General features: G+C 50.7%; 2 protein-coding genes across 5 annotated transcripts; one reads left to right on the top strand and one right to left on the bottom strand.

Moving 5' to 3' along the window:
• Positions 1 to 17: 17 nt before the first annotated feature.
• On the bottom strand, positions 18 to 14,732 carry LOC6554451 (protein unc-80 homolog). 4 transcript variants are annotated; one of them, XM_015153537.2, is made up of 30 exons: positions 14,632 to 14,732; positions 13,707 to 13,961; positions 13,053 to 13,079; positions 12,768 to 12,788; positions 12,379 to 12,711; positions 12,028 to 12,327; positions 11,832 to 11,969; positions 11,455 to 11,768; positions 11,188 to 11,387; positions 10,993 to 11,123; positions 10,650 to 10,762; positions 9,993 to 10,128; positions 9,442 to 9,877; positions 9,178 to 9,375; positions 8,484 to 8,826; positions 8,313 to 8,418; positions 7,639 to 8,256; positions 6,841 to 7,573; positions 6,636 to 6,773; positions 6,274 to 6,572; positions 6,038 to 6,216; positions 5,412 to 5,985; positions 4,767 to 5,324; positions 4,407 to 4,710; positions 3,398 to 4,347; positions 1,876 to 3,333; positions 1,238 to 1,406; positions 1,121 to 1,168; positions 513 to 1,063; positions 18 to 455 (listed from the first exon to the last, which is right to left on the bottom strand). In XM_015153537.2, exons 2-30 carry the CDS (start codon positions 13,950 to 13,952, stop codon positions 222 to 224), a joined length of 9,855 nt encoding a protein of 3,284 aa, XP_015009023.1. In that variant the 5' UTR covers positions 13,953 to 13,961; positions 14,632 to 14,732; the 3' UTR covers positions 18 to 221. The 4 variants fall into 4 exon arrangements, with proteins under 4 accessions (XP_015009023.1, XP_015009022.1, XP_001981519.2 ...); XM_015153536.2 differs by adding an exon at positions 10,409 to 10,426 and having other exon boundaries at positions 513 to 1,177; positions 8,316 to 8,418; positions 8,484 to 8,769; positions 10,942 to 11,123; XM_001981483.3 differs by adding an exon at positions 10,409 to 10,426 and having other exon boundaries at positions 513 to 1,177; positions 9,993 to 10,137; positions 10,942 to 11,123.
• A 2,068-nt stretch (positions 14,733 to 16,800) lies between these two features.
• On the top strand, positions 16,801 to 19,366 carry LOC6554452 (myosin light chain alkali). Its single transcript, XM_001981484.3, has 6 exons — positions 16,801 to 16,958; positions 17,100 to 17,127; positions 18,134 to 18,439; positions 18,502 to 18,588; positions 18,933 to 18,979; positions 19,092 to 19,366. The coding sequence occupies exons 1-5, from the start codon at positions 16,956 to 16,958 to the stop codon at positions 18,974 to 18,976; spliced, it is 468 nt and encodes a 155-aa protein (XP_001981520.1). The 5' UTR covers positions 16,801 to 16,955; the 3' UTR covers positions 18,977 to 18,979; positions 19,092 to 19,366.
• Positions 19,367 to 19,720: the final 354 nt, after the last annotated feature.

Raw genomic sequence — 19,720 nt, forward strand, 5'->3', positions numbered from 1 at the left:
AACAAGTAGAGTATCAATTAGAACGGCTACCAAGTACTTTTATTAGTTTCTAGCTCTACCTATCATATACAAAAATGGCACACAATGGAAAACAACGATTCATCTATAAAACTCAACACCCAACAACTACCTTTTGCACGTTTGACTACTCCAAATTCCTGTTAATTAGTGGAACCACTTGGGTTCTAAAGTTCGTAGGCCCGGTCGCCGTTCTGTGATTGTTAAATGAGGGTGTCCTCGTCCTGTCCCTCGAAGACCATCAGGAGCGAGTGCTGCGAGGGTGAGCGACCCAGGGTCAAGCCACCCAAGGATCCATCCGGCGAGAGCAGACCAGTCTGCAGGCTGTTGTTGTCCCGATAGCCGGAAGTGGAGGATGTCTGGGAAACGGAGTCCCAGGAAATCTCCCCCAGGGCCTTTGCCTGCGCCTGCGGGACCTGTTCCTCCTGCGAGGTGACCTGCGAAGAACGTATGTATGGAGATTTCAGGGCCGAGTACGTTTCTGTTCCACTTACAATGCTGGGTGGTTCCATGGGCGTCAGGCGACTGCGCTTGAGCCTGAAGGTCTTTCGACTGGCCGCCTTTGATCGCTGCAGACGTGAGCGAGTATGATCTCCGGAACTGTCCTCCGCAGGGCTCTCCGGCGAGAGCGGTGTGGTGGATGTCTCTCCGGATGAGTGCCGGAACTCCACGGACGAAACGAAGCGCAGCTTGGGCGGCTGGGCCTTGAAGGGAGCCTGCTGCAACGACTGCGAATGCGAGAGATGCGAGGGCACGGCGGAGGCGGCACCTGTGCCAATACCACTGCCCGATCCATGTCCCGATCCGCTCGGCGTCGGCCCCACCAGCGTGGGCGCCGATCCTGCGTCCGCCTCGCCGCTCTGGCTCTCGCTGGTCGTCGTGTGCGGATCCCGGCCCGTGGAGCTGCTCGAGAGCGACTCCCGCGGCGGGTGCAGCGTCTGCTGCGACAGCGTGTCGCTGGGCGTGCAGATCCCGCCGGATCCGCTGCGCGAGTCGATCGGCACGGCGGAGACGTGGGAGTGCGAGGCCTGGCCCGTGGTGGTTCCTGTGAAGATAGATATAAGTGAAGGTCTTTGCTGCGACTTGTGGGCTTCAGCCGCACTAGTTGCCGCCGGTGTGTCGCTCTTCTTCTGCTCGGAACTCTCGCGATCTGTGGAGACTGAAACATGAGTGGGTGTGTGGAGCACAGATTGGCATTCCGTCCGTTCCGGCTCCTTACCGTAGCGTTTTTCCTCCAGCTCGTCGCGCAGGTCCCGCAGCTCCCTGGCCAGTTCTAGCAGCAGAGCTCCCTTAGACTTAATCCCGCCCTGCGGCGGAGTTCCGCGCAATCGCTCCCGGATGATGAACTGCATGTGCCGCTCGTGATCCCCAATGGGTGGTTGCGAGATCTGGAAGATATGAATCGTTAATGTTGTTCGATTTTGAAATGATTTTCGGAATATATGCAAAATGGTCAAAGGTCATAGGAGGAATTGCTTTTTGCGTTTAGTCTTGAGGCATAGAAGTGCAGGTCGGGAAACTACTTGACTAGGGCAGATGTGGGTATCAAAGGATATTATAATCGGCTCACAGAAATGCATTATACAAAAATTATAATATTAAATAACTTGAAATTCAGTAAAGGGATCTCGGGTTCATGTTACCCAGGCTCAAAAAGCCTTGCCGCTCTATATCATAGTTCATCATTCCACTCTCAGCTCAACTTGTATAAACCATTCAAAACCCTTCAAATACGATTACTGCAAAGATGGTTAATATGTTTGGGGTCACCAACAGTGACCATACACCCAAGGCAAAATCCTTCGTTGGGGTCAGCAAAGTAGCAAAGAATCGAATTGATAAGAACCCGTTTCTTACCTTGTGCAGGATGAAGGGCAGCAGGACAATGTAGAGGGGCGTTCGGTGGGTGACCACAAACTCCATAAAGCTCCAGAGATCCGGGGCCGCCTCATTGCGCCTGCCGAGATCCCTCATCACCCGAACGATGCGCGGCCACTCGTTGGAGAGCCGGCTCTCGAAGCAGATGCACACGATGCGCAGGGCTAAGAAGGCGGCCTGGTAGAGGGACCCGGAGATGCGGGCTGGGCGCTTGGCATCCCGACTGCCGGTGAAGGTGAGTGAGCCGGCGCGTAGGTCGCCGGTCACCCGGTTTATCTGGGACACGGCCTGCCCGGTACGACCCGCCGGCGGACTCATCGCATTCAACACGGCAGTCAGCAGGAAGGAAACGTCCGACATCTTCAACTCGCCCACGTCGGAAACGCCGCGGCCCGAGCAAACCTTCAGACACAGTGGCATTATCAGATGCATTAGAAAGCCCTCGGCCTTTTCCTGCGTGGCAAACTCGGCGCTGCCGCCGCAAATCTGGACCAGGGAGAAACAGTCCACGGGGCTGACCACCTGCAGGGCCACCAAACGCACCACGGCCGAGCAGAAAAAGGCCGGCGGATTCTGAGACATGAGCGCTGCTCCTGCGCTGGAGACGCCCTCGGGAATGCCGGGCTCGTTGACGATCAGATTCTGCACCGTGCTGATGAGCGTTTTCATCTGCTGCCAGTGCAGCACGTACGAGTGCCGTATGATCGTCTCGTGGATGCCCTTCAGCAGTCCGGCGGCCGCCTCCCAGTCCGTATTCCTCCTGATCGATGGCTTCTTTGATATCTTGAGGAACACCTTGTCGATGCGCCGCAGTATTGTGACCAGTGCGTTGCGCAACGTATCGTTGGACCACTCCGCCCGGGGCAGTACCGCCTGCATATAGCGTTGCAGACCCCGGCAGGCCATGGACTCCGGATCGTAGGGCGACACCTTTAGCAAGGAGTGCGCGATGTCCGCCAGACGGATGTGACACTTGGCGTCTAGGACCTCGGTGGGTTTCGTATCACTGGGCATCTTCTTGGCCAGCTCTCCCAGACGGACGGTGGATTTCGTGAGAAAATCGGCCACCACGGAGAGTAAGACGTCGCGGGGTCTTCGGTACTCGGTGCGTATCATTTCCGAATCCTCGGCAGAGTCCATCATGTTCTTGGTGCGGGCATCGGTCATGTATTTGGGATGCGTTTCCTCCTCAAAGTCCAGGCCGGGTGAACAGGGAGGTCCACGGCTGCAGTTGCGCTGCGAGGAGCCCTTGTGCTCCGGACTGTTCCGATACGGTCCATTGTAGCTCTTGGCCAGCCCCTCGCAGTTGTGCACCATGGTGCGTATGGCCACCGCCAGCTGGAGGATAATATCGCGCTCAGACTTTCCCTGCAGCGGAATGTAGCTTGGCGATTGGATCTGTTGCAGATAGCACGGCAGAATGGCCTCCAAAATGATCTGAAAGGATCGATGATTAGTAGGAGTTAGATCAGTTAGATCTAGATCATAAGTATGGGCTCACCAGCATTTGATATCCGCGTGTGCTCTCTGCGGAGTAGGAGACGACCATGACACACAAGGTAATGCAATCCAAAACTGTGACGTCGTCATCCTCGTCATGGTAACAGAAGTCAATGGCCTTGAGGGGCTTGGGTTCCTTGACCAGCTCCGCAATGTTTAGAGGATCAGGCGAGGGATCCTCGAGGCTGAGGAGCAGGTTGAACAGACAGCTCGACTGCACTTTGTGGGCTTCGCCGTACGTGCCATCCTCGTCCGTGTCGAGAATGGCGGAAACGGATCCAAACATTTGCAGGATAAAGGGCTTCCGGTTCAGCAGATAGAACTGCTTTACCGCGTACTCAATGGTGGTGGTGATCAGCTTGTTGGTCTGGTGCAGGGAATAGACTTGCAGCAGGGTGGGCATAATCATGAAGTAACCGTTCGTGGAGAAGATGTTCTTGAAGTTGAAGGCGGCGTTGATGAAGGTAGCCATCACATAGCGCATGATGCACGAATCTTCGGCGTGCAGAATGGAGGCGCCGGAAAGGACGTTCAGAAAGAGTTGGATGTCCGCTGAGTAGGCGAAATTCCCAGCCATGGCCTCGAACATGCGGGCGATCAGTCGCACCCACATGAACTTGTGCAGGACGTCCAACCCGAGCAGCACCTTTCCGTACTCGCCACCATGGTGCAGATCCAGATCCACCTCGAGTGCCTTGCGCGGGAAGGAGGGCAGCTTCATCAGCTCCTCGTGCAGGAACACCACCCGCTGCACCACCATGTCCACGTTCTTCAGAATAGCCCATGTCAAATGTACCTTTCCGATCTCCACGAACTTCTTGGTAAGCTCCTGTTTCTGGAGTGCCAGGAAGGACTCTTCCGGACGCATGAGCATGAGACGCACTTCAGGGTATTGGGATCTCTTGAAGAAGTACAGATCGCGGATGTACCAGTTGGGGTTGAGGATTTTACCTGAAAGGCATCAACAACTAAGAAGCATCTCACTGGAAAGCCAGTTGTATCCAACTTACTGCTCTTGTAGTCCACCAGACAGTAGTGACTAGTGTTCTTTTCATCGATGGGATAGTAATCCAAGGCCTCCTTGAGCAGCTGACAGAAGAGAGTATCCTCCTGGACGGGAAATTGAGAGGGTATGTTGTAGTCGTCATCCGCTGGCCCGTGCACAACAATCTTTTTGGCTGCGGGCACATTGGCCGTCAGCAGGATGGACGCATCGCACTGCTCCTTACGCAGAATCTGCTTCAGATCCTTAAACATAATTCCATGGACCGAGTGCACCACCATCCAAAGCACAGATAAGGCTGAGCCAACGAGCTGGGAAGATATGTTTATTGAGTAAACTTTCCATGTTAATGAACTGCAGTACCCACCTCTTGCTTCAGTTCGTTGGAAGATCGGACGTAGAACATAATGTATCCTATAATCGAGTTGTAGAGCGCAAATGCCGCCTGTTGGGGCAGACGAGGCACAAATCGGATCAGGTGTCGCAGGAGCTTGAACATCTGGTCCTGGCGATCGCGAGTCAGACGCTCAAAGACATAGCGCAGGAACAGAGCTGACTCCTCCACCAAGCACACCCAGATCACCTGGTAGGCAATCTCATATACCGCGTTGCCATCCGATCCAATGGCGGCATCGTCCAGGCAGCCGACGATCTGCATCACGGAGGAGCAGAGAACGGAGGGGAAGAGAGAGTGGGCGTGGTGCAAGTGGGAAGACATGCGGGTGCCATCAAGGTCCTCCTCGATCTCATGGTCCTCCAGTTTCTCCATGCCGGGCTCATGAGAGGCCTGTTGGCTGATGGGTATCATGGTGATCAGGAAACTGTGGCGCTCTGCCCGCTGTTTGTCCCTCTGCTGGCGCAGGGCATTCCGGATCGCCTCCGTCTGTTGCATCTTCCGGCTCTTAGTTGCGGTGACCAAGGAGCGCTGAAAGACAAAAGTGCATGAGACCATAAACAAGGATACCCTCCCGACCAGTACATAACCCAGGGTCTCCGCGGCCTTCTCACTCACATGTCTATCTTGGTTGAGGGTAACGTCCATGTCCTTTGTCTGCTGGACTGGCATCCAGGGTGGATCCACCACAGGCAGGCTTTCAATGCCAATCTTGGGCGACGGTAGAGTGAACTCGATGCCACCCGGTGGCACCTTGAAGGTCACGTCGTGGGCATTCTCCTCCATTCGCGGCCAGACGTGGAAGCGGCACTTCCACAACACCAGATAGCGCTGAATGGCTCCAATCCTTATGTCCGGATCCTTGTGCTTCAAAGCCCTCTGCATGATGTCGAAGGCAAAGTTCTGGGCCTTCACCGAGCCCATCAGAAATACGGCGGCACTTGAGGTGGCCGTATCGTGATTGGTCTCTAGGAGGAGCTCCCAAGCGGCGGGCATAGCCTCGATGACCATCTCCTCGGTGAGCACAACTGCACCCTTAAGCAAGGTTGCCAGCGGAAAATGGAACAAGTTGCGTATATGAATGCGGATGAACTTCAGGATGGGTGGTTCCTCCTGCATCTTCTTTTCCTTTTCCTGTCGAAAAGCCTTAGCCAACTTCTCCGCCATTTCCAGGTCAGGATCATCACTTATCCTGCAAGCACGTAATTAGCAATACATTTGGGCAACGTATGGATAGCACCTACCGATCCTTGCGGGACAAACTATCCTTTCGCTTGGACGGGGATGTCTGAGTGGAGCTCTGTTCCGACACCTTTCTAGTGGAGCGAGCTCGAGAAGTATGTGGCTTACTGGAGGTGATAATTGTGGGCTCGACGTTGGGATGATCTGCATCGAAGGTGAATCCAAACTCCTCGCCATAAACCTTGGGGAAAGTAAAATATTTTCAGCACGAGTTAGACTTCTGTCGAGAATCTCCTACCTTTCTGGTGGCCTTGACCAAGCGGGTGCAGGATCGCATGTGTCGCTTATAGCAAAATGGATGGCAATAGCCCTTGTGGGTGCAGTAGTAGTTATAGCTGGACATAAGATCGATGATTGCCTTTAGCCACGGCATATTCTTGGCCGTATCATCGTTTTCGTTCGAGTCCGTGGGTGACTCCGGCTGCTGATCGTCGCTGAGAATGCCCGGAGACTCCTCGCCTCCACTGATCATGCCCTGTTCCGAGGTATCGCTGCGATCGGAGAGCGAGGACACCTTGCGACGTGATTGCATATTGACTGGAGGTATCATATGAGAATAAGTTTGGCATAATAATAAAACAAGTACTGAGTGGTACCCACAATCGGTTTCGATGTCCTTGCTGTCCTTGGTGTTGCGACGGAGCTTCAGCGAGCGCCGCTTGAAGGATCCTCCCGTTGTGGTGGCAGTGCCACGTCTCAGCAGGAAGGGTCGTACAGCGGATGCAGTGGGTCGACGTGCTGGGAACAAAGAATCATATAGATAAATATATAAAATTAATGGATATTTAAAAGTTAAGGATGTTACCTTCTTCGCCCTCCTTGGTCAGCGTGGTGTTGCTGCTGTTCTCCGACTCATTGTCCGGTTCGTGGAGCACGAAGGATATCTTTCGCTCCGACTGGCCGGCGCCATCGTTGCCGGCTGCTATCGACTGCAGGCTCTGGGCGGAGGTCTGCGAGTGCCCCATGGAGCTGAGGGCCATGGACCAGCGGCGATTGGCCTCGCGGTACACCTTCTCCCAGGGCGCCGGCTTGTCGCGATGGATCAGCTTGGATGTCTTTGGTAGCATCAGGTAGGTGTCTCTCAAGAACGCAGTTATCTCGAAGAGCAGCACGCAGGCGATCAGCTTCAAGGAGTGCGGGCAATCATTGCCGTGCGGATTCACCGATGTTTCGTCCAGAAAGTCCTCCTCCTCGTCCTGCTGCAGTAGCTCGCGCTGCTTCTCGGGATCCGTGAGGCTAGCATTGACCGCTTCGTACTGCAGTCGCTCCGTGAAGAGGATCTCCTCCAGCCTGGCGCCCACCATCTCTGCCCACTGGTGGAACATCTTGCCGGCTGCCCGTTGCAGGATGTGGGTGCGTCTGGCGCTCGTCTGGCTCACCTGCTGCTTCATCTGATTGAGATTGATGTTTGCCCCCGAGGCCCGGTAGCTGCCCACGTTCTGCTTCATCCACGCGGGCCACTGACCCTTGTTGCACAAGTGGACAAAGTGGGCGCACTCCAGCAGGAAGGTGGCCCTAGCCACGAGTGGAGCTTGTGGCTGCGCAACAAGAGAACAGAAAGTTAAGGAAGCGACTGCCAACGAGGAAAGGTGTGTGTACTGACCAGATCCAGAACGGCGGCCACCAGCTGGGGATCGGGAAAGGAGCCGGGGGCACAGGTCTCCAGCAGGAAGGAAAGCCGAAGCATGCCCACGCGCACCGGTTCGGTGGGCACCAGCTTGCGCTCCTTGAGGATGACCACCTCCGACTCCCGCGGACCGTCGCACATGTCCGAGGAGCTGCGGCGACTGAAGTCCGCCGTCTCCTCAATGCCGCCCACCTTCTTCTTGCCCTTCACAATGCCGCCGAAACGGTTCAGCCGCCGCTCGACGCGTCGCTTGGCGCGCTGAATGGACCGCCCAATGCCATCGCTCGACCGGCCGCGCTGTATCTTCAGCGAGGCGTGCCGCATGAAAGTGGAGGAGATCTCCGGGTTCAGCGACCCGATCTCCAGATCGATCGACGAGGCCTCCTTGGGCGTGCCGCGGAACCAGCGCACCAAGCCGCTGAGCCGTCCCAGCGAATTGCGTTCCGAACTGGACGTGGAGTCGGACAACAGGGCGCGTTCGCTGTGGCGCGGAGTCAACGTGGGTCGCACTCCGGTGGTCCGCCGCCGGAAGTTGCTCAGTGGCGACTGGCTGGTCTTGTAGTGCTCCTCGCAGGCCTCCGTCTCCAGCAGGCTCTGAAATGTACGAGGCGGGTATGAGCTTCAGATTGGGACTTGGGGATGCTTCTCACCACGGCGCAGGCGGACGAAGTGCTGCGTTTCTTCAGGAGAAGACGTCGCTGGGAACGGTTGTCGTCGTTTTGCAGACTCTGATTTGCATTGGCCTGGGGAATGTGTCTGAAAAGTAGGGATTTGGTTAGGTAAACCTTCTTCTATGTGATCAGGTCACTCAGGTCACTCACCTGATCACACGAGTGGTCTGTGCCGAAGGACCCTTTTTGTGGGGCCTTGGCGTGACGGCCAGGATGCCGCTGAGGGCCACCAGCCGAAACGGACCGCCATGGGCGCCCTTCACATAGGTGACCAGCTGCCGTATGTCGCCGTACAGGGCTATGTTCTCCGGACCCTTCAGATCCTTGCTGGCCTCCACAAAGCGGCTGACCAGCGGCTTGAAGACCGCACCAACCACCTGGGCCTCGGCTCCGCCGCTCATGCCGCCGCTAAAATTGGTCGAGTAGCCGCCCTGACCTGGTACGCCGCCAATATCGGTGTTAGCATTTTTAAATCCACTCTGACGTTTATGAGCTATTGCATCATTTCATACATACATACATATATATATATACAACGTTTTGGTGGTGACAGTAAAGAATCGGGAGGGACAACTCAAAAGCATTAGCAAAACTCTTGGCATGCAAAATGGGAAAATAGAACCACAAACAGCATGGGGGATGCGGATTCGGATTCGGATTCGGATTCCGGCCGAAAGAGCAACTCAAAAGGCGTGAGGGAAGCCCAACTCAAAATGGCCAATGGAACTCATAAGTCTGGTTGGATCGAGTATTAAATGGGGTTTTTGGTGCGCCTACAATTGGTTGGCATCCAAGCCCAGCATTTGCGGTCTAGCATCTGGCCAGCAAATAACTTGACACTTACTCAGTGGCGACAGCAGCGAGCTGGGATCCACGCAGAAGGCCAGGAAGGCATGGAAGTAGTCGATGAGTTCCGGCAGCGGCGAAGTCTTCACCATCTCCTGCATGAAGCGCTTGGTCCTTTGACCAGCCTGCCGCAGCATCCTGGACAGGATCTTCTGGCACTGGTTGCGCAGGAAGTCAGCAGGTGGCCCACGAACACCTGGAAGTAAGTTAAATATCATAAATTTAATATGGAAGCCATGTGCAGCTAGTAGAGTCGACCTACCATCATTGCATCCGTGCGGACAGCCCAGGACCTGCAGCGCTCTCCTAGTAATGCTCATCGAGATCTCGTGCGCATGCTCACCCAGCTTGAGCACACCCATTTCAATCAGCAGCTCGCAGATGTTCAGACCCGCTTCCAAAACTCGGAGTGAGCACACCTGCGCCGGATCCCGCTTGAACACATTGCTAATGGCCAGCAGGATTATCTCGTAGTCAATGCCGCCATCGCGTGTTATATAAAAGGAGGAGCCCGGCGCCTCCGACTCATCCACGCCCGTGTAATCGATGTGGGAGTCCGTGTGGGAGCGCAGCATTTGCCCACGGTAGCGGGTGGTGGTGCTGCCCATGCCTGTACTGCCATTACCACCTCCGTTTCCAGCCATGCCGGCTATACTGCCGCCATTACTCAAGGCATCCAGCTGGGAGTCAATGGAGCCCTGTAGGAAAACAATTGCGTTTCATTATCATATCTTGAGTGATGAGTGATGACCTATTTTGCGAAGGACCAACCTTGCGGACCACGTTCTAGTCATAACAATGACCATAGCTCACCTGACGCTTCATGTAATCAGGCGAAGGAGTGGGCGTGTGCTCCGTAACCGTAATGATGGGATTCCGGGGGTAGAAGGCCGTGGAACGCGGGCAGGTGGCCTGCGATGGCCTGGGAGCCTTGGGTGGCTCAACGTATCTGTAAAATCTTGTATTTTGTAGGATACGTGCGAGAAGCGTGTGTGTGGCATTAGTCAAAACGGCGTGCGGCAAGCTGAGGGATCAGGGGTTACTAGAGGATAGCCAGGTGAAAGGGGGTGAAAGGTGAGAAAGTAACAGGCTTGGACAGGTGCCAAAGGGTAGCATACAAGAGGTGGTACGGATTAAAGGAGCAAGCCCATCAAGGGCACACAAAGCATAGTGTTTCTTGCAGATCGAAATACAAATCAAAGTCAGTTAGCTGGTAGGCCAAAACTCACCCGCTATCAAGCAGACAGCTGGTTGTTCATTGGAGAAAGTAGTACATAGGGTATAGAATATATAGCATTAGCAATAGCTCGACAGCAAAGAATTAGTCTCTGAAGAGTGTGGAATTTCGAGAATCGTTTGGAAGTGTCACCTGTGTGGTTTGGTATGTGTGTTTTGGGTCTGTTGTCAGAGGCCTGATTAGGAGTCAGTCGTATTCTTTGGATTTTGGCCAGCTGGGGAATGCGTATTTACCTGAGACTGGGCATGGACTTGCCCTTGATCAAGTTGCTGGCGGGTTCGCGACTTATCATCGAGGCAGATCGAGAGAGCTTCTTCTCGCCCGTGTCCAGGCTGCGATGGTACTCCTGTATGATATCAAGGAGCAATATTAGTATCGATCAGTATGCGCATGGGTACATTTAGATAACATTAAACTCTCAAGCCAAACAAACACCATTTAGTATGTAACATTGGTATGGGATTATGAGCGGGAGCCAGGCAGAAACACTTAAGAACATTAAACATAGGTCTTTGCTCCGCTTACTGCATGTTGCAGTGGTGTCTTGCCATTGGCTGAGTTTGTGTCGAGCCCTACTTTTTCCAAATTCTTCTCCGACTTCGAGAACATCTTTGTCTCCACGAAAGCTCGAAGATCGGCCATCTTAACGCGCTTCTTCTTCTCACTGCCGCGTCTCTCCGTAGTGCTTGGTGCACTCTGGGGTTCTTCTAAGGAGTTGGTCGGAAATATGCATCAGAAGGGGTGATGGAGTCAGCAGAACTTGTAGCTTACCTGCTACACAGGCTGTCACCGTGGGCGATGGATCTGGTATTTCAATGTAGTCCTTAACCACGGAACTGCCTGGACTATCCCGACTGTTGCTGCCGGGTCCCTGGTACAGTGAAATCTCGATTTGCGGTATGGGCAAGGAGTTCGAGCGCTTGCGAGGTTGATTCAAAGTGATGGCCGCCTCCTCACCAATGTCACTGAGTCTGATTTAGAAATGGCAGCATGGTCAGTTTTACATTATATATTATGTTAATTATTATGGGGTCGTACCGATTGTACAGGTACTGGAGGCTCCAGAAGATGCCCTCCTCCTGCCAATGCGAGATGAAGAGGCAGCGGAGCACTGCCACATCCAGGAAAGTGGCGGCGGACACATCTGCCTTGATACTTTCCGACTTGTCCGAGTCCGTCTCCTTTTCGATGGAGGCGCTGCGCTTCTCCTTCATCGAGGCACCGCGCATGAGTTCCTGCTGGTCAAACTCGAACTTGGTGGAGGGCACCTTATCCTTGTCCCGGGAGTTCATTGACTGGCGACTTCCTCGACGGCTCTGGGACTGTTGCTGTTGCAGCAAGCTGGCATCGGCCTGTAATTAGTTAAGTTACATTAGTTGTTACCAATTAGCATTGTTAGCAAAGTAGAAGCTTACCGTAAAGAATGAGTTATCCATTAGCTGCGGTGCCGAAGGCAGCCTAAATATGACCACGCGTTCATCCTCCACGCTGGAGGCTTCTTCTGGTATGGTTTCGGGAAAGGCAAACTCCTTGGGAGAGGAAACCCAGGAACCCTGGTTTTAAGCGAAGGTAAAAGTATAATAAATTCCTTCAGCTTTGTTACATACAAACCTCCTCGTCCTGCCTTCCATAGTCAGAGATACCGCTCTGTGGCGAATCCGCCTTGGGCGACATGGCATCCGCACTGAGTGAGTGCTTTCGCGCGGGAAAAACATCCGTGGATCCTTTTGGAGTGGGTGCACACAGCAAATTGCGAGCCTTGGGCTTCACGGGAGCTGTAAAGCATGGCGCTCCGGGTGCTCGATTATCCCACATTCCCTGCCACAGCTTGATGCCGTTCTCCAGGCGAAAGTTCTGGAAGTCCGATTCCTTCAGGTGGTGTATAATAGGTGCAAATAGGTACACAAAGAGCTGAAAGGAAGGGGTATTAATGAAGGCGTTAGTAACCTAGTAATACCCTACCGTAATAGTTGGCACGGAGAATAAGTACTGATCAATGGACTTCGACTTGGGTTCTGTCGCATCGCCCAGGCCCAGATCCTCGCCGCCTTCATCATCGGCACATTCCTCGGCGGCGTAAAGCAGGATCCACTGCATGGTGTACAGTAGCTTGGTCTCCACAGGACCAATCGCCTGCATGTCCTTGACGCGATTGTACAGCAGAGCGGCACAAGCGTGCATAACATGTGGCAGAGCTCCTTGCAACAGGCGCCATCGGGGAATCACGCCCAATCCCTTCGTGAGGGGCGGTGACAGCCCGAACTGGATGTTCTGCACGAGCACTTTCTCAAAGGACTACGAAATGGGTTTCATAAATATGGGATTACAGACCTAATTATTCTTGGACTCACCTTGCAGGCTTCCTTTGACTCCTGAACATCGAAAATTGGCAAGAAATTGTTAAATTTATAAAACAGTTGAGGTAATAAAGATTTAAAGCTACCAGATTACAGCAAAATAAAGGGGTTTTCAGACAAAAACAAATCTTAAACATAGGCACATAAAACATTTAACATATACATTATAAAGGGGACGAAATTATGCTTTTAACCTCAATATTATGCTTCTAGTTAAACATTGAGCGAACAAGCTTTAGAAATAAAGGGGTATCACTACTACAAACATTTATAACTTACATGGTGTCCCGGTGCATGTTGACAAAACTACATTCAGATTCAGACAAATTGCGAAAGATTTTACAATGTTAATTTGTACAGTTTGTCATTGTAGTTGTGGGTTTAGTTGATTGTGTATAAAGCAAACTGAATGTACTGCACACAAGCGCAGGAAAAGTTTCCAAGCCTACATTAAGCTAGGCAAAAAGTGTAGCATACTTTTTTGGGCGTTCTCAGCCGTACGAAACGAAACTTTTCCCGGCCTGGTGCAAATGGAAGACAGGTCTGTTGTTCAGTTTGTGGAGGGTGGCCGTGTTAGTAGTTGTTAAAGGAAAATAAATCGAATGCAGGAAAGTATATAAAACATCAAACATCAAGGTAAAGACTCAAATTTGGCTTCCAGTTTTCCATGAGTTTTGCTGAGTGAAATCAAAAGGAGAAGACATTGAACACAATTGTTGGTCTTTAATACGAATGCTTGTGCCAATCTGAATGCCAATGGTTTGGGTTTCGGTATGTTACACAGTCCATCCTTACAACAAACACGCATAGCGAATATACAGCACCCATTTGTGTTGGGATATTGGCTCCTTATTGTTGGCCATCGCAGCTCTTTTCGTTTTCTATCTTTGGCAATTGACTTAAAGGTTGTTGGCAAGCCCTAGCCAAACTCACCAGACAGGTAGACTCGTGCAGCTTGCCCAGCTTGGGCCGGATGAAGGGCGCTATTTGCCGCCACAGGAATGTTTGCACGGACACCGGCAAGCCGAGGTCCTGCAGTCCACTGTCCTGGTCAAAGTCAAAGTCATCGTTGTTGTTGTTCGCCCCATGGCTGTTGTTGTTCGTCTGCAGGTTGTTGTTGTTCGTGGTGTTGCTTGTTGCTGCTCCCGTTGCGGCTGTGCCCGCGGCATTGGTCACCATGGTGGCCAGCTGGAATGGCACAAGGACACAAATCAATTGGCGTGCAACAGCTGTCTGTTGCCATTCATAAACTGGAGGAGCAGGGCTGGGGCATTAGCATATGTGCAACAGGTGTTTGCGTGCGCAGGCCCAACACGCTGCTCCTGTTGATTTGCATTTTCTTTTTTTCCCAGCGACTAGGTCAGTGCCATCATGGCACTCCCCCGCTGCCGAAAAGCCGACCAAGATTTCGGTCCTGGGACGCTGCGCAGAACGCAGACTCCGCATCAGCGGCGAGAACGAGGCGACTGGGTTATAGATACAGAACTGGGTTTCTGGTATACATGCTAATTTGGGGCAAAAATTTTCACAGACTTATATAACCCGACCTGGGATTGTGGAAAATTTCACTTTTCCGCGATTAATTGCTGTCGCACCGCCAATTGTTTGCCACTTAGCACACACTCAAATCAAACGGGCCAGCATTTCGCTTGATTGGTGCCGCACCCAGTGGAAATCGCTACTGGCCATCACTTCTCCACTCCACTCAACTGGGCTGGGCCCCTTGGACAGACTAATTGCAGAGCCTTTCTTGGGCGTGCAGCACTTTTTGTTTGATTTCAATTTGTGTATTTTGCCGTTTTTGCCCCTTTTTCTGCAGTCCTGCCAGTTTTTTTTGTGCGGTTCTGCAAGGACTTACCTTGATTTGCGCGTAGCCAGTTTCGGATAACGTTTACTGCTGGAGCGTTCGGATGCAACTGAGACAAGCGTCGTTAACTGACGAGCTCTGAACTCCCCGTCGTTGTCATCCTCTCAGCCGCCGCGTCCTCCATTCGCCATCGTTTCCAATGCCGACAGCAGCAGGCCAGCAGTGCGTATACAGGATATTTTGCCGAGAAACACACACAAGCGCAGAGCGTCATGCCACCACCCGCACTCAATATTAAGTATACGCACTGAATGGGCGACTAAAGGGCAGCTCCCCGGGTACGGCGTGTCCTTGCACTGGTTATGGAAGGCCCTAACTTGCTCGCCCATCAGGACACCCTGTTTCTGGAGCACACTTATCAATGATAACAAATGCCAGGGGGTGGACATTGCGTATACGCCGTGGGTGGCCATTAAACTCCTTTGTCTACGAGCCTCTGGGGTGCGACTGCGAATAAATAGTGTAGTATTAAAGTAGTAATGGCCAAACATAAGTCACTGTTCCTTCGGACTTGAGTGGAAATGGAATTTATAGCCTTGCCTTCACTAATTAATCTTCTGATTAAGCAAACTTGGCTTTACGCTTGTAAAGTCCTTGCCAAAATGCGTTATACATTTACATTAGTAGGAGGAACATAACCTTTGAGATTTATAAAAATAGCTTGATTGCCAGCGCACAAAGCCCTTAATCCAAGAGTTGTTCACAGAAACGAGTTCTATAAATACAAGCACATGAGGCGCTATTTATCAATGACTTGCGCACACTAATCTGCGCAGATTCGTGGCAACAATCGGCTGCTGATATCAGCTGTTCAATCAAGGACCAAATCGGCCCAAATACTTATGCACCAGTCAACAGGTGGCCCACAAGGAGTAAACAATAACACAGCCAGGGAGGCTGCGCGGCCAAAAGCCGAACCGAAGGCTCAATGGATGGAGAGACAGGACGCGACTGGACGCCCAGAGAGTGGGTCTGATGAGCATCAGCCGGGAGGCGGGCACACAGCTGGGCTCAAAACTGGGTCAAAGAAGGGCCTGTCTGATGGCACGAACACGTACGTGCATATACACTTACATAGAATGTCAAGGACATGAGCACATGGAAATGGATGTGCCGGCAGTGCCAATGGCCTGCTTGGCTTAATTGCCACTTCCTTGCCAGATTCGCCGCCTTCTAAGCACCTCCCTTACCCTTCAGGCTTGATCGGTCATTATATACCCACCACCCATTTACCTATGCAAACAATTCGAACATCTAGTTGTTGCTGTACATTTTTGCTCTGAATACGCCTCGCGTATCTGTGTCATAGTTTTTATAAATAGCACGCATTAAAATGTTGTACAGGCGGCAGAGAAGAAGGCGCCTGAGGGGCCAGCAGTGCGCCTTCTATGTAGATGAGATGCCAGCGAGGAATAGAACTTTTGGAGCATGTATAATGTATAAATATTGAAAGGCTTTCAGGTGTTCTGGCGGCGGACAAACAAGAAATCGGCCATTTAACACCCCCACATACGACCGGCTGACAAAACATTTCGAATGATAACAGGCAAGACCTGAGAAACACGTACGGTGCTTGCCAAAAAGACGATCAGGGTCGATGAGTGTATAAATATATACATGTATAGGCCAAATTTATAGTACATAGTGCCAGCGAGACATCTAAACATACCACGTAAAACGCCAGCATGGAGCCCAATCTATTGCGCAGCGCTGAACAATCAGTTCCACTCCCAACCCTCCTGAGTGGGAAATGCTGCCCAGAAAATATTATCTGCAAAATCATCTGTAACAGCGAATGATATTCAACACTATCCGGCTGGGAATGCCACAAGCGATTATTATTTTGCCTTCACGAAAGAAATAAAACGAAAAAATTCACAGAATTACCGAAAAAAACAAAATGCTTAAAAATAGCCCGGCCAGAGAGCGGACAACAAATGGCTCTGGCTCCATAGGAGAGCCCCAATATCTGGTGGTCGATGGTCCATGGGATCCCAAAAGAGAGGTGGCATTCGAAAAGTTCCCCAAGATGAAAGTAAATTCTTGCCATCGCAGCATACTACAGCATATATTTTGGTGTGTGTATAGCCTTGCGCAGGAAAAGAGCGAGCGTTTCGTCATCCATTCGTATTCGAGTTCGTATTCGTTTTTGAATTCGTATTCGAAGCTGTAGCTGTATCTGTATCTGAGTGCTCGGCGATCGGCTGGTTGGCTTTCACCTCAGAATTACCTTGCCGTACTGCCGCTGACGAATAACGTTCAGTCGAGACCGAGCTCATCCGCGATACAGTTGATTTTCGCATCTAACAGACAAAATGGTGAGTGCCCAGTCGGCCAAGGAATCTTCACACATCTTCCACCAATATCCAGTGATATATATATGCATCAGCTGAAAACGCAACATTTTCCACACTCGAATTAATGCCAAACTCTCAAATCTTTTTCGATTCCGTTGACAGGCTGATGTTCCAAAGCGTGAAGTTGAAAGTAAGTTAAGAACCCGCACAAAAGGATTATCTCTAACCTCAAACGAAATCCATCAAAGTTAAACCAATAAACCATTTTGAATGAAGTAGGTAACAGAAAACCTAGCAAAAAGGACTAAAAACCAGTATAAAAAAAAAATCCATAAAAATACAGATTACATAATGTGCGCGTGTGAGATACACAACAAAAAGTACACAAAAGTCGGTGAACATATTTCGTAATCACTTGGAATATATCGCATACATATACGCGTGCCTATATATAACACTATGCGGAAAATTTTCATTAAGGAATGCCGTCTATATGTGTCTATATGCATCGCCTGAGCTATTTTCATCGTTCGACCAGAAACCAGGACGGATAAAGGTTGCCAACACAATTCCGGTAGAGAAAATCTAGTGCAAAGTTAAGTTTGAGTTATAGAAAAGCCGCGGCAAACAATGAAAATCGTGTGTGTATATGTCGCGAACCCGAACGCGCGATCGCCACCGATCCGAAATGCTGGTCGTTTAGAGATCTAATTTTGGCCAAGTTATTTCTTCAGATTTATTTTCGAACAAACGCAAACGCACAGCGAAGAGATGAGAAAACTACGCGACTTTGTGTGTATATATGCCTATATACTGTGTACATAGCGTAGACGAGGGCGAAGGCGTTCGGTTCGGGTGTCGGATTACGTATACGTAGTGTGTTCTTGGGGCTGGCCACTCTCCCAGATCCCCAACCCACTCACGCATACACACAAAGTAAGCAATGCCCAGCCATGTCAAGATTTTCATGATGACCAAAAATGTGCGTACCAGAAATTTCAGGGTTACCACATCGACCCCGTTTTCAGAAAAAAAAATAAAAGGGTGGTCAACACCCAGCTTTGCCAAAGTATTTTTAAAGCAATTAATTAGGCAACCCAATCAAAATGAAATAAATATAAACAATAATTTGATGGCACTTACGTTTGATCCAATGCCATCACGTTGCAAATGCTAATCGAGTTCCTTTTGCGCAGATGTCGAATTCGTTTTCGAAGTCATGGGCTCCCCCGGTGAGGGCATTGATGCCGTCGACCTAGGTGATGCCCTCCGCGCTCTGAACTTGAACCCCACCTTGGCGCTGATCGAGAAACTGGGCGGCACCAAGAAGCGCAACGAGAAGAAGATCAAGCTGGATGAGTTCCTGCCCATCTACTCACAGGTCAAGAAGGAGAAGGAGCAGGGCTGCTACGAGGACTTCATCGAGTGCTTGAAGCTCTACGACAAGGAGGAGAACGGCACCATGATGCTGGCTGAGCTGCAGCACGCCCTGCTGGCGCTGGGTGAGTGATCTGCTTGGCTTTCGCCTGGGATGACCCTCTAAATCCTTTTATGCCCCCAAAAGGTGAGAGCTTGGATGACGAGCAGGTGGAGACCCTGTTCGCCGACTGCATGGATCCCGAGGATGATGAAGGATTTATCCCCTACTCTCGTAAGTATTCGTTGCTTGGACGACCCTGACTTGATGTTTTTTGTAAATTATTCGTAAACGATTTGTAAACGCCGTTTGTCTATTCCACATGTCACTCTTTTTCTGCGCACAAACCGAAAATCCCCACCACACTGCACTGTGCACTTTGTACCACCAACTCGAACCGCAAACCAAAAATCCAAAAACCCAAAAATATGTGTATGCGTATCCATGTTTGCGTGTCCATTCCTCAAACACCACACTCGAAAAAAACAATGTCCAACTCCCGAATGTCAAACGTATGGTCTCTGCACTGTGATTGCGTCTTGTTTACCCGTCGTCCACCTGAAATTGAATGAAAACAGAGTTCGTCCAGCGCCTGATGAGCGACCCTGTCGTCTTCGACTAAACAGTAAGTAGGGATTGAGCCCAGGGCCACTTACCCGGTGTGTGGATATCCAATTGTCCAACGAACTTGGGGAACAGCTTGCTGATAATGCCCGTTTTTCCCGTCTACTCCACAGCATTCCTCGCCAGAATGTGTGACAGACCCGATCAGCTAAAATAGTTGAAAACAACAGCTTCAAACCAACTACAACAACACCAACCAACTTTTAGCGACAACCATTCTCCATAGATGTTATATTCATCGCTAACTCTCTCTATCTCTCTCGTATATTATTTTAATTAAAAATTACTTCTGCTACTACAACTGCAAAATTGAACTTCAAGATAATATTATTTTTTAAAAAATAAAAAAATTTAAATTATAAAATAACGAAAAAAAAACTGAAAAATATTCAAAGTTTTGTGCACATCATTTTTGTTATGAATTATTTTGTTGGTTCAGCCAAAAGGCAAAGCAATAGTTAATGATTATTTTATATGAGACGTGAATAAACCAAATAGCAAATAATATAATGTTTAGGCAAATTCAACATCCGAAAGCGCCCAAAAAGGCAGTTATCAAGTCACCAAATGTGCGTGAATTGTGGCCTTTTAGCCTTCTCAGTTTACCATGTGAATGTGTGAAAGTGAAATAAGTCAAATGTATTTAAATAAACACTAAGAATAATTGTGCGGCCGATGAGGTGTTGCACAATCAATATACAAGAAAAAGATCAGGGTGGTGGAAAGGTTGGGATAATCCTGT

Source organism: Drosophila erecta, unplaced genomic scaffold (assembly GCF_003286155.1).
Source record: "Drosophila erecta strain 14021-0224.00,06,07 unplaced genomic scaffold, DereRS2 tig00000000-arrow-pilon, whole genome shotgun sequence".
In the NCBI taxonomy this organism is placed as follows: domain Eukaryota; kingdom Metazoa; phylum Arthropoda; class Insecta; order Diptera; family Drosophilidae; genus Drosophila; species Drosophila erecta.

What these genes read in the sequence shown, in the direction of transcription:
- LOC6554451 (XM_001981483.3), bottom strand. Translation starts at nt 13,952, where the DNA reads ATGGTGACCAATGCCGCGGGCACAGCCGCAACGGGAGCAGCAACAAGC. An exon ending in TCCGCACGGATGCAATGATG is followed by an intron (nt 9,376 to 9,441) that starts GTAGGTCGACTC and finishes ACTTACTTCCAG; the next exon opens with GTGTTCGTGGGCCACCTGCT. An exon ending in GACCAAGGAGGGCGAAGAAG is followed by an intron (nt 6,774 to 6,840) that starts GTAACATCCTTA and finishes CTTTGTTCCCAG; the next exon opens with CACGTCGACCCACTGCATCC.
- LOC6554452 (XM_001981484.3), top strand. An exon ending in GCACGCCCTGCTGGCGCTGG is followed by an intron (nt 18,440 to 18,501) that starts GTGAGTGATCTG and finishes TGCCCCCAAAAG; the next exon opens with GTGAGAGCTTGGATGACGAG. An exon ending in AGGATTTATCCCCTACTCTC is followed by an intron (nt 18,589 to 18,932) that starts GTAAGTATTCGT and finishes GAATGAAAACAG; the next exon opens with AGTTCGTCCAGCGCCTGATG.